Source organism: Electrona antarctica, assembly GCF_951216825.1.
Source record: "Electrona antarctica genome assembly, chromosome: 14".
NCBI lineage: Eukaryota > Metazoa > Chordata > Actinopteri > Myctophiformes > Myctophidae > Electrona > Electrona antarctica.
The window spans coordinates 45,513,590-45,527,599 of record NC_136795.1 but is presented as its reverse complement, the minus strand read 5'-3'; the positions used below and the strand labels follow the sequence as shown (position 1 = coordinate 45,527,599).

Here is a 14,010-nt window from a genome sequence, read left to right as displayed (position 1 = left end):
ATTTATATGGACAAATCCCGTCATTTAAAATGCATCTCTATGGGGGAGAAGGACAGCTTGTCCTGTCTCCTCGCTGCCAACGTGCCTATTGGACAAGGACGGGTTGGGGAGGGACTTAGCGAAGGGCTAATTAATTCAAGAAGAAGGACTTGGAGAACTAACCAAACACAAAACAGCACAATCATGTTAACAATGAGTATCTTAAAGCTGCTGTTCTACCTTTTGTACAACTAGTAAAAACGTCTCTCATCGTGGCTGTGGTGAGGCTGAGTGAGCACTAATGTTTTTTGTGCGTGTGTGCGTGCGTGCGAGCGTGCGTGCGTGCATGCGTGCGTGCACCTTCACTGTCGGGCCTCCTGTTCCTCCTCATGTAAACGGGGGAGGAGTCAGAGGAGGGGCAGGACTTGGAGGGAGAGCTGGGAGGCGTGACCAGGGCCTCCTGAGACGTGGTATTGGTCAGCTGGCGGTACCGCCCCCGCGGCGGGGCAGCCAATGACGTGCCTCCATCCTCTGGCGAGCGACGCACCTGCAGATGAAGACAAGGAAGCGAAATGAATGGGTGATATGCACGCAGCATAACTCTTCCTACTTCCGGGCCGCTTCCCTACGTCCTTCACAGGTGTTACCGATGATACTAATTATTAAGGCTCTGTTCCAGATTAGATAATTGACACTGGGTGAAAAGGAAATGGGTTACAAAATCGTGTTATAAAAAATAATTTAACCCATTCTGGACGGGAACCCCTTTTAGTGTTTTAACTAAGCATTATGTTATACTTTAGCTATTGAAAAATAGCAGATCTACAAGCTCATAGCGCGCCACGAGCTTGTAGGTCTGCTATTTTTGAAAAATCGTTCATTCATCCAAACAGAAAAGTCTGTTAGTCTCTATTTAATTGTATTAAATAACGTCAAACTCACCAAGATTGCAGCTGTACGAAAAGCTTGAAATATTTTCTTACTATCTGCAAAGTGTTTGTTTCATAAAAATCCACCGTAAAGTAGACATGTTATGAGCTATACTTCCTGTCAAGAAATGCCTTGCAGATGATTATTTATTATTTTTCTAAGTGTCAGAGTTTGCCAGTTTGGAAGCACTCGTTATCAGTAAAGCAACCCCCTGCTGCCTCCTGCATTATGTGCAAATTCAAAACAGGTGGTACACATGGGCTGTTGAGTGATAGTCAACGAGCACTTCCAAATTCCAGCACTCATCTGCAAGGAATTTCTTGACAGGGAGTAGCTCATAACATGTCTACATTTATATTAAACAAACACATTGCAGATAGAAAGATGATAATTCAAGCTTTCCGTACAGCTGCAATGTTGGTGATTTTGATGTTATTTAATACAAAGTCAAAGTCAAAGTCATACGATTTGTCACACACGTTACCGCGGTGAAATTTGTTCTCCGCATTTGACCCATCTCTTGGAGCAGTGAGCCGCAGCCAAGGAGCGGTGAGCTGCAGCCGTGCCGCACTCGGGAATCATTTGATTAGTAGATTTGATACAATTATATAGGACTGTTCTGTTTGGATGAATGGGCTGTCTATGGGAAGTTGCACCTAGTTAGCACCTTGCTGCCTTGCTGGCAAGATGGCAGCCGTGTGCATATCATCAATAACAACACCCTGACTCTGTTTGACCAGAATGGAACAGAGCTTAATTATTATCATCGGTAACACCTGTGAAGGAAGTAGGGAAGTGGCCCAGGTTCTTTCCAAAATGGCGTGCCGTGTATGCATAGAGCCTATTAGTTTGTTATTTGTAGCTTTTCGTATCTTTCCTCCGTTTGGACTTTCACTGTTTCTCCCTTTCTTTGGTCTCACCAGGGAAGTGTCAAAGGAGAAGGCGGGGCTTCGCGAATTAGACAGCAGCAAATCAGGCGAAGGGGAGGAGCCTCTCGTTGCGGACTGGAGCGGAGAGCGCGCCGAATGTAGAGGACTGTCCTGGTACTGAGACGCGCACACACACACACACACACACACACACACACACACACACACACACACACACACACACACACACACACACACACACACACACACACACATCAATGTACACAAGTTAGAACAAACTGGACTTGCAATGTTTGGGTTCACTGAAGACATAACGAATAAAATCACACTCGTTTGACGTGAGGGGCGCCTGGTAATGTTTGTTTCCGAAGGCCCGACGTTGGAGGAGGGACTCCAAATATGGGGTGGCAATGGCTCAGAAAGGAAGAAGAGTCATGGGGAGGGTTGCCAGTTCGACCCCTGCACCTCTCGGCATGCGTGCCGAAGTGGTCCTGGCTTGAGCCAGACGTGGAGACACTGTATGCAGTAGGTCAGGGGTGGGCAACTGGCGGCCCAGGGGGTCCACATGCGGCCCCCACCTTCACTTAATGTGGCCCTCAGGTTAATGTCAGAATACTGATATAATATTGGTTTCAGCTGTTACAATTCCACAACATGCAAACATGACCCACTTTAATTATACTGCAGTCTAAATGAATCATGAATCCAAAAAAATAATTCAAGATTTCAATTAGAATATAGTAAAAATAGCCGATCTACAAGCTCAAAACAGCTGATTATTATTATCTGCGGGGGTCCGCTATAACAGTTTCAGTGCAGTAGTTTAGGTATAGGAACCAAAATTCTCTAAGGCGGAACTATTGTGTTCTGAGTTGTTCGTTCTGCCCGGACATATTTGCGGTGTGCACATACATACAAATGTCTGCTGGTTTCATACATAGAGTACCGGCGCGATAGCCCCGCTCCCCCGCTATTCATGTCAGTGGAAGTTGCTCAGTGGCGTTTTGAAGCACCCGGACGGACCGTCTACTTCCGCATTTGCCAACCAAATTTTGGTTGGCAAATGCGGAAGTGCAACCGAGCGTTCAACGTTAAAGCCCAGCTGCACGGGGTTTCCCCGTCATGAATCCACGGGTCCGCCTGCAGTCCCTCCTCTTACCACTAGGGCCGAGCGCCTCAACGTTGGAGAGCCTCACTGGGGCCTTCGGGTTTCATAGTATCATTATCATAATAACAAAGTGGGCTCACCTTCCTCTCCAGGCTGTCGTCTCCCTCGGTGGAGCTCACGCTGTCGCGGTAGCGGGAGCGCGAGGGCCGCTGCTTGCGGGTCTTGATGGACAGCCGGCCCTTCTGGATGCTGTTGTCCAGCAGCTCCGTCTCTGGGATGGCCTCGTTCAGGTCTGCAAGACGATCACAGAGTACAAGTATGTTCAGGTCTGCAAGACGATCACAGAGTACAAGTCGTTCAGGTCTGTTGGACGATCACAGAGTCAAGTATGTTCAGGTCTGCAAGACGATCACAGAGTACAAGTCGTTCAGGTCTGCAAGACGATCACAGAGTCAAGTCGTTCAGGTCTGCAAGACGATCATAGAGAGAGAAGAAAATTTAATTAAACATGAAGAGAAAAGAGAAGAAGAAGAAGAAGAAGAAGAGAGAAGAGAACCTCTGTTGATTGTCTGTGACCCCGTGAACTCCATTGTCCTTTTCTCTCCATCAATTACCTCCTTCCATCCACATTCTCTCCATTCCTGCCACCTGCAACCCCTCCCCCCCAGCCCTCCCCTCCCCTCCCATCCCCTGACATACTGTTAGAGTTCAATCAATTGTCCGTGTGACAGGGGCATTCCACTGGTCAGGCCACTGACCAATCACAGATTGCCCTTTCACATATCCTGTTGTTTGATTGGGGTGGTTAGTGCGTGCGTGCGTGCGTGTGTGCGTGCGTGCGTGCGTGCGTGCGTGTGCGCGCAACCTTCAATTTTCTATCTAATCACTCTGTAATTCCTCCACCTTTGTCTGAACCCCCCCCCCCCCTGGTCTGAACGCCCCAAACGCTCCAGATAAATAACCATGAATCTCGCCGTCCCTGGAGGCCAAGGCCGAAAGGCATTGTGGGGGATGACCCCTGACCCCATGATGACCCTGTCTTCACAGTATTGATGGTTGCTGATATACGGACGCGAGCACACGTTCGGTGGAGTCTTGGCAAGACTCAAGAGACCATGCAGCTGATAGTGATAGATATAGTGGATGATAATGGACAAAATGTAACGCTTGTTGACTATCAAACGAATGAAGAATACAAGACAAGGCAAATGGAAGCAAAGATGACCAACGCTCCTTGGGTTTCAGCTGCAGTACCATTACACGTTTTAATGCTCTCTCTCTCTCTCTCTCTCTCTCTCTCTCTCTCTCTCTCTCTCTCTCTCTCTCTCTCTCTCTCTCTAATTTGACAGGTGGCAGGTGTCAGCAAAAAATAGAGATGGATGGATGAGAAGAGTGAGACCAGGAACAAGAACCATAAGCAGTTTCAAACACGCACACACCCAACCAACCCCCCCCCCCCCACCCCCTCTGGTTCACACCCTCCTCACGCACGCACGCACGCACGCACGCACGCACACACACACACTTGATTCATGCAGGAAGCTGTTAAACTGACAGCTGGGGCACATGATACATGTAATGCTGACACATGTGCACCATACACACACACACACACGCGCACACACACACACACACAAATGCACGCACGCGTACACTACACACACACATATGCGAATACACACACACACACACACACACACACACACACACACACACACACACATACACACAGACACACACACACACACACACACACACGAATACACACACACACAGACACACAGACACACACAGACACACACAACTGTGTGCAAAGACAGTCACATATCTAAGGAAGCATGCATGATCGTCGTCACGCGATTCAAGTAGAGCTAATATTGTTACACTAATTCAGAATATACTGGAGTACAATCTGATTCTTTAAGTGTCTTAACATTTGAATAGTGCATCGCAGATGGTATACTCTGCGCTTTTTGCTGCTGAACTTCCAGGAACTATATTGAGAGAGGCCCTGCACGATCCGTCAGGTCACTGCATGTAAGAAAAGTGGACTGGACTAGACTGGAGTGGAGTGGAGTGGAGTGAATGAAACGGTCACCCCTCTCTGTTTCCATGGCTCTGGGAGCATGATGCAGACCTCCGGCCGTCCAGCTTCTCCTCATCACAGGGGAATAGTCTGAGCCGGCAACCTCACCGTCTCACGCGTGTGTCTCTCTAAACCAGTGGTTTCCAAAGTGTGGTCCGGGGACCCCCAGGGGTACCTGAGGGAGTTCCAGGGGGTCCCCAGCTAAATGATATATGTTTGGAACCAAATGGACCCTTATAGGTCTGTAACTCAGAGAGTGTACAAATGGAACCAAATGGACCCTAACGTGTCCATTTGTACACTCTCAGAGTTAAAATAACGTTGATTTTACAATATAAATTGGTCTCAGAGGTAGAAATGCCATTAAATGGCCACCCAGTTAATGCATGTCAAACTGGGTGGTCCTTGAAATTAAACGGGTTGAGACTCTCTGCTAGAGCCGTACAAATCTTCTCTTCTACACGTTCTGAATACCCCATGCCGACAGTTTCAGTATAGCGTATATAGCTCAGAATCTGTTCTTGAGAGATTTTGGGCTGTATTTTGAGTGTCTTAAGTACCAGGTCTTATGACTTAACTTAAGACCTGGAGGTGTGGCCAATGCTGTTTGGCCACTCAAAATAGCTAAAACAGCATTGGCCACGCCTCCAGGTCTTAAGTTAAGTAATAAGACCTGGTAGACCTTAAGACACTCAAAATACAGCCCTATAGGTGTTCAGTAGCTGTGCTAGCATCTGGTGTTCAGTAGCTGGGCTACATATCTAATGTGCTATAGCTCAGGCAACGATGCCACATATACCCCATGGAGACAAAGTCAAAAGTCATACGATTTGTCACACACGTTACCGCAGTGAAATTTGTTCTCCGCATTTGACCCATCTCTTGGAGCGGTGAGCCGCACCCAAGGAGCGGTGAGCTGCAGCCGTGCCGCGCTCGGGAATCATTTGATTAGTAGATTTGACACCCCAATCCAACCCATTGATGCTGAGTGTCAAGCAGGGAGGCATTGGGTCCCATTTGGTCTTTGGTATGACCCGGCCGGGGATTGAACCCCGACCCCCCAGTTTCAGGGCAGACACTCTAACCACAAGGCCACTGAGCTGACATAATGGAGATGGAGGTAGTGATTAATGAGTGTTGACATGATGTCCTGTACTGCATAGGAACACTGTCGTCGTCGTGCCCCCCCCCCTCTCTCTCTCTCTCTCTGGTGACGAGGTCCTGTTCATTAGTGTTTTAGGATGTATTCTCCCATCATGTTCTTCTGTCTTGTCATAATTCCCCTCGTCAAGAAGCACCGTTTCAGTGTTGTTTGTTTTGTTGTTATTTGTACAAAATTGAGGGCATGGAGTGTCAATTTGTATATGCTTGTACTGTATAATGTGTATAATCAGGTGGCTGACATCACATGCAACCTTGATATCTCAGAGGGGGGGACAGTAATAAGGGTGTCCTTCTACTGTCCTGCTTCTTAACCCATTTAGACCTGAGGACGATTCTTAAAAAAATGTCTTCTAAATCCTAAAAGTTTTCTGAAAAACCTTCGTTTCTATGTCAGCGGTATACTCAACCTTTGTCATGTCAAGAACCGCCCAGATTTTATTTAAAAACGTTCACTCTGAAAGAATATGTATTCAAAGATCTGTACCACATTTTCACGATTTGTCAAAAAATAGCAGACCTACGAGTTCATAGCGCGGCACCGAGTGCCGCGCTATGAACTCGTAGATCTGCTATTTTTCAATAGCTTTAAAGCATAACATAATGCTTAAAACACCGAAAGGGGTTCCCGCCCAAAATGGGTTAAATGGAAAGAAATGGAGCGCTGTGCATCATGTATTAAGACGTACTCACACCATGATTGTCTCCGACAGCCTGACCTCCTCTATCGGAACACTCTGGACAGACAGACAGACAGCCTGACCTCTATCGGAACACTCTGGACAGACAGACAGACAGCCTGACCTCCTCTATCGGAACACTCTGGACAGACAGACAGACAGCCTGACCTCTATCGGAACACTCTGGACAGACAGACAGACAGCCTGACCTCCTCTATCGGAACACTCTGGACAGACAGACAGGATGTCTGATAACTGCTGTCTATACGTCAGTGCTTCTCAAAGTGGCGTCCTGGGAGGGTCCTTGGGGGGTTCCCCGGGGGTGTTCGACAGCAAAATCTGTTGAACCACTTTTAACCCTATACCTATAGTGTATGTATCACTGATCAGCTATTTATCTATACAAGGTCACATTGCACGTGTACTGGACACCTTCTGAGCTATATCTGCTATTTTCAAAAAATGAATCTTTCATTGGGGTCAAACAGATTTCAGATGGGCGTCCGTGCATGGCCAAATGTCAGTTTGAGGGTCCTCTCTCTCTCTCTCTCTCTCTCAGTACTTCCAGACAGTAGCGTCACGAAGATGCAAGATTGCAGCTTATATAGAGCAGGCGTCTCTTCCATGTTTTTAAACAGCTGGTGGATGTACAGTAAATGAAGCTCGCGTGTGGCTGCAACTTGACGCGTCGGCAAAGCGTCTCCGTTTTTTTTGCCGATTTGTGAATTACGTTTGCGTCCGAGCATATAGGCATGGTAACGCCCCGCCTGCCTGTGATTGGCCTATACCGACACTGCCCGTCTTGACTGTCCTTTGAGGTGGATATGCTGGATAGTCTGATGCGAGGGGTGGTGGGAAATAATACAAGTAGTATGGTAGTATGATACAAGAGAACGCTAACTTGTAAGTTTTATTTTTATAGATTTTTTTTTTTTTTTTTTTATTATCCCACAATTTTGTAACCCATTTTCACCCCTGTGTCAATTATCTAATGTGATCCTGGGCTCTACACACCCTCCGCCAACCTAGTCCCCATATATGGGGGACATGGGGAGAGCAACGGACTTGAACTCATGCTTCCTTCATGCCTGAGTGTCCAAGTTGCTCCTTTACACCTGACAGGGGGGAGTTTCCCTTGTTGGATGTAGCGCGTGGAAGGAACACGTTATTCCAACCAGTTCCTTTCCCCTCCATCAGGCGCCCCGGCTGGCCAGGGGGAGGCAGTTTAGAGACCAGGATTACTGCATGTTTTTTGTGAGGGTACCTACCCTATAGGGGACACGGGGAGAACATGCAAACTCCACACAGAAAGGCCCTTTCGCCAACCCAGCCTCGGGTATTATTTTTATAGAACTTAATGGTGTATTTAATGGTGTATTTTATTTTATGGTATTTTATTTTATGTTGTATATTATGTAATCTGCCTCGTAAGGATCTGGAGTGTCAGTTTGGTATTCACTTGATCATTGTTTGCAAACCGTCATGTCGGTTTATTGTAATTGTTTATGTAAACTGTAAAAAGTGTCCTGTAAGTCCATATGGGCTGGGCTTCTTCGGAAGCATGACACTTAAATAAAGAATCAATCATCATCACCAGAAGAGGCAAACTAATATCGTTTATGCCGTTTGCTTTGATGGAATAATTGATTGAACATGCACGCCATAATATGATTTGATTTGGGTGTGTTCTAAAATAAAGTGTTTGTGTTGATTATTGTGTAATTTGTGAAAACTTGAAACATTATTGTACTATAAAAAGGTCTATTTTCCCTTCATCTGTAACTAATACTATTACACTAAAAAGGATAAAGATTCTGTAATAGTATTAGTTTACTATAATTAGATTAATACATGATAATCAACACTAACACTTTATTTAGAACACTGCACCCAAATCAAATCATAGTACAACATACGCGTTCAATCAATTATTCAATCAAAGCAAACGGCATAAACAATATTAGTTTGCCTCTTCTACAAAAAATAAAACTTACAAGTAAGTTACAAGGCTGCATTCCGTCGCGCGTGCCAAGCTGTCATTCTCTTGTAGCCTATGTATTTCTCAATCTCGCCACGGAGTAACCTCGCGTCTCGGAGGACAGTCAAGGCGGGCAGTGTCAGTAGACCAATCACAGGCACGTGGGTGTTACCATGCCTCAGCCATATGCCTATGCTCAGACACAAACCAGATTCACGCTTTGCCGACGCGTCAAGTTGCAGCCGCGCGCGAGCGTCATTTCCATCCACCAGCTGTTTGAGCCTGTGATACCAAATAGTGAAAATAGACAATCTAAAATCTCATAAAGACGTTTTGTGATGATGCGACCATCATGACTGACATGAGTTGCAGCAAAAGCCGCCTTTGTCAGTGCAATAAGTCACATGAGGTGAATTGTCGTAATGTGGGACATCTAACCTCCAGTGGTTCACTTGTAGGTCTTGCTCAAACGAATGAATGGCAATAAAACTATAGGGGTTAACACAGGCGGTGAGGTCATGTCATAAACATACATGATCAAATGTCCATGATATATAGAGACATACTGTAGACATGAATGGGCTCCATTTTCGTCACCGCTAAACCCCTTATCCCTAAACTTCTTTACCTTTTTTTGAGTGGTGTAAACCACTCCTACAACTGGCTTTGTTAGTTTACGTGTCTGTCCGTACCAAAAACAATGAGCATGGTTGCTATGGTCACCCAGTTCACACGGGTGTGATTTCAGCTTTGTTAGTTTACGTGTCTTTTCGTACCAAAAAATGAGCATGGTTGCTATGGTCACCCAGTTCACATGGGTGTGATTTCATTACGTCAGACATTACGTCAGACCACAGCTGATCAGTCTATATAAGACCTTACACCACTCAGTTCACACGGGTGTGATTTTTTTTTACTATTTTGAAAAACATTTTTGAATAGTTCAACTAGCCAATCTACATTGACACGTTGTGAGCTTGTAGACTGATAGTAAAAAAAAAAATGCAAAGAAGTCTAGGGATAAGGGGTTTAGCGGTGACGAAGATGGAGCCCAAATAGCCATGTTGGATTGTGGGGATGTACAGTATGTCACGGCGCGGGCGCCCTATAACGTGGAGGGGAAATCATATCATCATATTGCAGCAGCTAGATTTTATCATTCAGCGAGGACGCGCTATAGCCTGTGATTGGCCAGTTGCCGTGATTTACAGTTGGGCGGTTTAGTGCGCTGTGTGCAAAGGCTCCCCCGTCCCCCCATGTGACCTTGACACATGGCTCCAACAAACTGTAGCGGCTGCAATGAGGTATCTATACGTTTAGTAGAGCAGTAGAGATAGCCTGGTTTCCAGCCTGATTCGCTGGCGTTCTGTGATTTGCTTTGTCACTTGGCTACTCAGTCTGGCCAGTGTGTGACTCGTATTTCATATAACGTCACCTGGTACGTATAGTCACGTTATGTACTGTAGTCACGTTGTTGCTGATATGTCATCAACCAGCGCTGTGTATGAAAAAACACAATGCTGCTAGTTTTTAACAGCATTTGTTTGTTCATCAAAACAATATTAGCCTATAATATAGTGAATTATAGCAGATTTCCTTTTGGTTCAAAAAGTGGGACAGCAATAATATTTATGTGCCTAATGTGGGACGGTTGTAGAAGTATTTCAGGGACCGGAGTACCTTTAAAACTGTCCCACATTTGACTGAATGGCTGCAACTTAATGGGCTATGTATGCACACACGCCATTTTGGAAAGAACTTGGGCCCCTTCCCTATACTTCCTTCACAGGTGTTACCGGCGCTGATACTAATGAAGGCTCTGTTCTATTCTGGTCAAACAGAGTCAGGGTGCTGCTATACTGTGCTATATTGTGCTATATTGTGCATGCTATGGTTCACTGGAAACACTGGGTCTCAAAGTGTCTTTAAGTGGGTTCCATATGGCCCTGCTGTGCGGATGTGTAACTCAGAGCGTACAAATGGAACCCAACATTTTGTACACTCTCAGAGTTATGGACCGTGACGAGTTCCTTGTTTGTGTAAACATTTCCAGGGTTCCGTTCAGCTTCCGTGTGACGGAAGCATTTAAAACCGTTCATAATAAAATATGTATAAATGAAACAATATCCCCCAGTGAATGAAAACAAGGTGGTATGATAATAAACAAACACATTGTTGCAAAGGTGTAATAATGTGTGCACACCGCACCGATGTGTGCACACCGCACCGATGTGTGCACACCGCAGAGGGACTCTGAGGTGATTTGACGTCAGTTTGTGTGAACTCAGCAGAAGTTCCTGTTCCTCCTCAGCCCAATGATCATCATCCTCCCACTCACACCACATAGAACCATCAAATATTGAACATGTTGACCATTACCCCCCTGCACGCACGCACGCACGCACGCACGCACGCACGCACGCACGCACGCACGCACGCACGCACGCACGCACGCACGCACGCACGCACTCAAGTCTGTGTGCAGAGGCACACACGTACACTTACGCAGACGCATACACACAAGCAAGGTCGAGCGCACATACAGACATTCACAAGGCGACACACACACACACACACACACACACACACACACACACACACACACACACACACACACACACACACACACACACACACACACACACACACACTCCACCCCCACAGCAGAGCAGACATAGGGCAGCAAAACCTCTCAGTAGTTCCCCAGGGAAGAGAAGAGAAGAGAAGAGAAGAGAAGAGAAGAGAAGAGAAGAGAAGAGAAGAGAAGAGAAGAGAAGAGAAGAGAAGAGAAGAGAAGAGAAGAGAAGAGAAGAGAATTTTTTTGACAGACAGACAGACAGACAGACAGACAGACAGACAGACAGACAGACAGACAGACAGACAGACAGACAGAGGTGTGGGCAGGATATGAGAGAACAAACACCACATCATGGTGGGTGGAGGGAAGGCATTACATTTTATTGCATTACATTATATGAGCAGTGTGGGGGTTGGGACGGAGAGAGAGAGAGAGAGAGAGAGAGAGAGAGAGAGAGATCGTTCTATTGGTTCCGGGGGGGGGGGGGGGAGCAGTCTGGAAGGAGTCTGCATGCTTGGGGCTGTGAGGCGATAGGAAGACCTGATACTAACTATTAGAATGCATAATACAGCATCTATAATACAACCCTTAAGGGTTACTGGAAGAGAGAATAAGGCATGACTGCAGATTAAGAATATTCAGGGAAGAAAATAAATAAATACATGGTATACGAATGAGTATATAGAAGGACAGAAGTAAGTAGAGGGAAGTGGAAAAGAATGATGCTGTAATCCCTCTCTCATGTACCCCCCCCCAGCCCCCCCCCCCCCCCCCCCCCCCCGAGCACCCCGAGGTAAAGGTCCTTAGCAGAGAGACATGATGAAGCAATACAGCAGAGAGGATAGGAGGATAGGCGAGTTTATTTGTACAGAACAGTTCAACAACAAGGCAATTCAATGTGCCACAAAACACCAAGCACAAGGTGGTTAAAGTGGCATTAGAGGAGACGAGAGGAGAGGAGTTTGTGTGTGTGTGTGTGTGTGTGTGTGTGTGTGTGTGTGTGTGTGTGTGTGTGTGTGTGTGTGTGTGTGTGTGTGTGTGTGTGTGTGTGTGTGTGTGTGTGTGCGTGCGTGCGTGCGTGCGTGCGTGCGTGCGTGCGTGCGTGCGTGCGTGCGTGCGTGCGTGCGTGCGTGGTGTGTGTGTGTGTGTGTGTGTGTGCCAGACAGTAATGGATAGTAATGGTTGCCCAGTTTCCCTCAGCAACCAGATTGAGTAAATTGGCAACCATTGTGTGGCCTCTGATTGGCCCCTTTGGCAACCAATGAAAGAGAGCACGCTATTTGGTTAGCGTAATGCACTGCTTTAAATGGTAAATGGTGCATTTATATAGCGCCTTTATCCAAGGTGCTTCACATAGATTGTGCATTACATTCACCCATTCACACACACATGCATGCACCGATGGCGGCGGAAACCATGCGAGGCACCAGCCTGCACATCAGGAGCAATTTGGGGTTCAGTGTCTTGCTCAAGGACACTTCGACGCTAACTCTGGGGGAGCCCGGGTTCGAACAGGCAACCTTGCAGTTACCATCCGGCCACTCTACCCCTGAGCCTCCGCCGCCCGCCCCTTTACATTTGTGCACAACATTTCGGGCATTTCCAGCTATAGGCACCCCTTTCCAGCTATAGGCACCCCCACGAGTTATGTGGATTACAGACGTACACATGTACGTACAGAGACTATTTATAAATAGATGGGAACATAATTTATAAAAACATATCATATATCATATACTGCTAATTGAAAGTAGCAGTATTTAAACTTGTGGAGTTAGAGTGTATTAAATCAATGTCAAGCAACTGTTAAAACAAAGATACGTCTAGTAAATGTAATACATATTATGTTAAAACACACTTCACCTCGTTGTTTCCATATTAAAATATGTGGTATAGCCTGTTCAGGGGGGGAAGGGGGAGGTGAGGGGTAGCGTGTATACCTCCACGTGCGTTACGCCCCCCTATAGTGAGCCCCGTCACTGCCAGGTGGAAAGAAGATGACCCGAGGCTTTCTTCACCCTCCCAATGACTGATTGTGGGGGTTAGCAGAAGATGGGGTACTTGTAGAGAGGCTGGGGGAATTGGGGAATTGGCTTTACTAAATTGCGGGACTTGAAGGGGAGAAAATGTTTTTCTTTTGTCTTGAAGGGGCATGTTTTGCGGAACAACATAGTCTTTTCATCATGTCTTGCCCTATGATCTCTGAGATTTATATGTTTGTTTACCTCTGAGTCACTGATACTTAAGAGCCGTCTAACCTATTCCTTATATGTAACTGACTATATTTGACCACTGAAGGCTGTACTCTTGTGTAAAATCTGATGTTATATGTTTATTTTTTTCGAAGAACCTGTGACTTGATGACATTCATACTTGCCCTTGGGCTTCTGTTATAAAACTATGAAAATATGTGGTATAGTTACAAAACATAGCCTATTACTTGTTCCTAATACAGGCCGATTCAAACATGGCAACCACATTGTCAATTTGTGCATTGTCAAAGTGGTTGCCAAATGCCAACACTGGCCAAGTGGACAAGTGCATTGCACACATGCCCACGCACACACATACTCAAAAACATATACTCACAAACAAACACATGCACGCACACACACACGCA

The 14,010-nt window shown here is 46.2% G+C and overlaps 1 protein-coding gene across 1 annotated transcript in view; it reads right to left on the bottom strand.

Moving 5' to 3' along the window:
• The window catches only part of samd14 (sterile alpha motif domain containing 14), a gene marked incomplete at its 3' end in the record, with an annotated part of 30,096 nt that overhangs the window by 15,607 nt on the left and 479 nt on the right, over window positions 1-14,010 (bottom strand). Inside the window, exons 2-4 of the mRNA XM_079521373.1 lie at window positions 3,048-3,199; window positions 1,830-1,952; window positions 340-526 (exon numbers count right to left, since the gene is read on the bottom strand). Of these exons, the coding sequence (XP_079377499.1) occupies window positions 340-526; window positions 1,830-1,952; window positions 3,048-3,199 (462 nt within the window). The remainder of the gene's footprint in view (window positions 1-339; window positions 527-1,829; window positions 1,953-3,047; window positions 3,200-14,010) is intronic.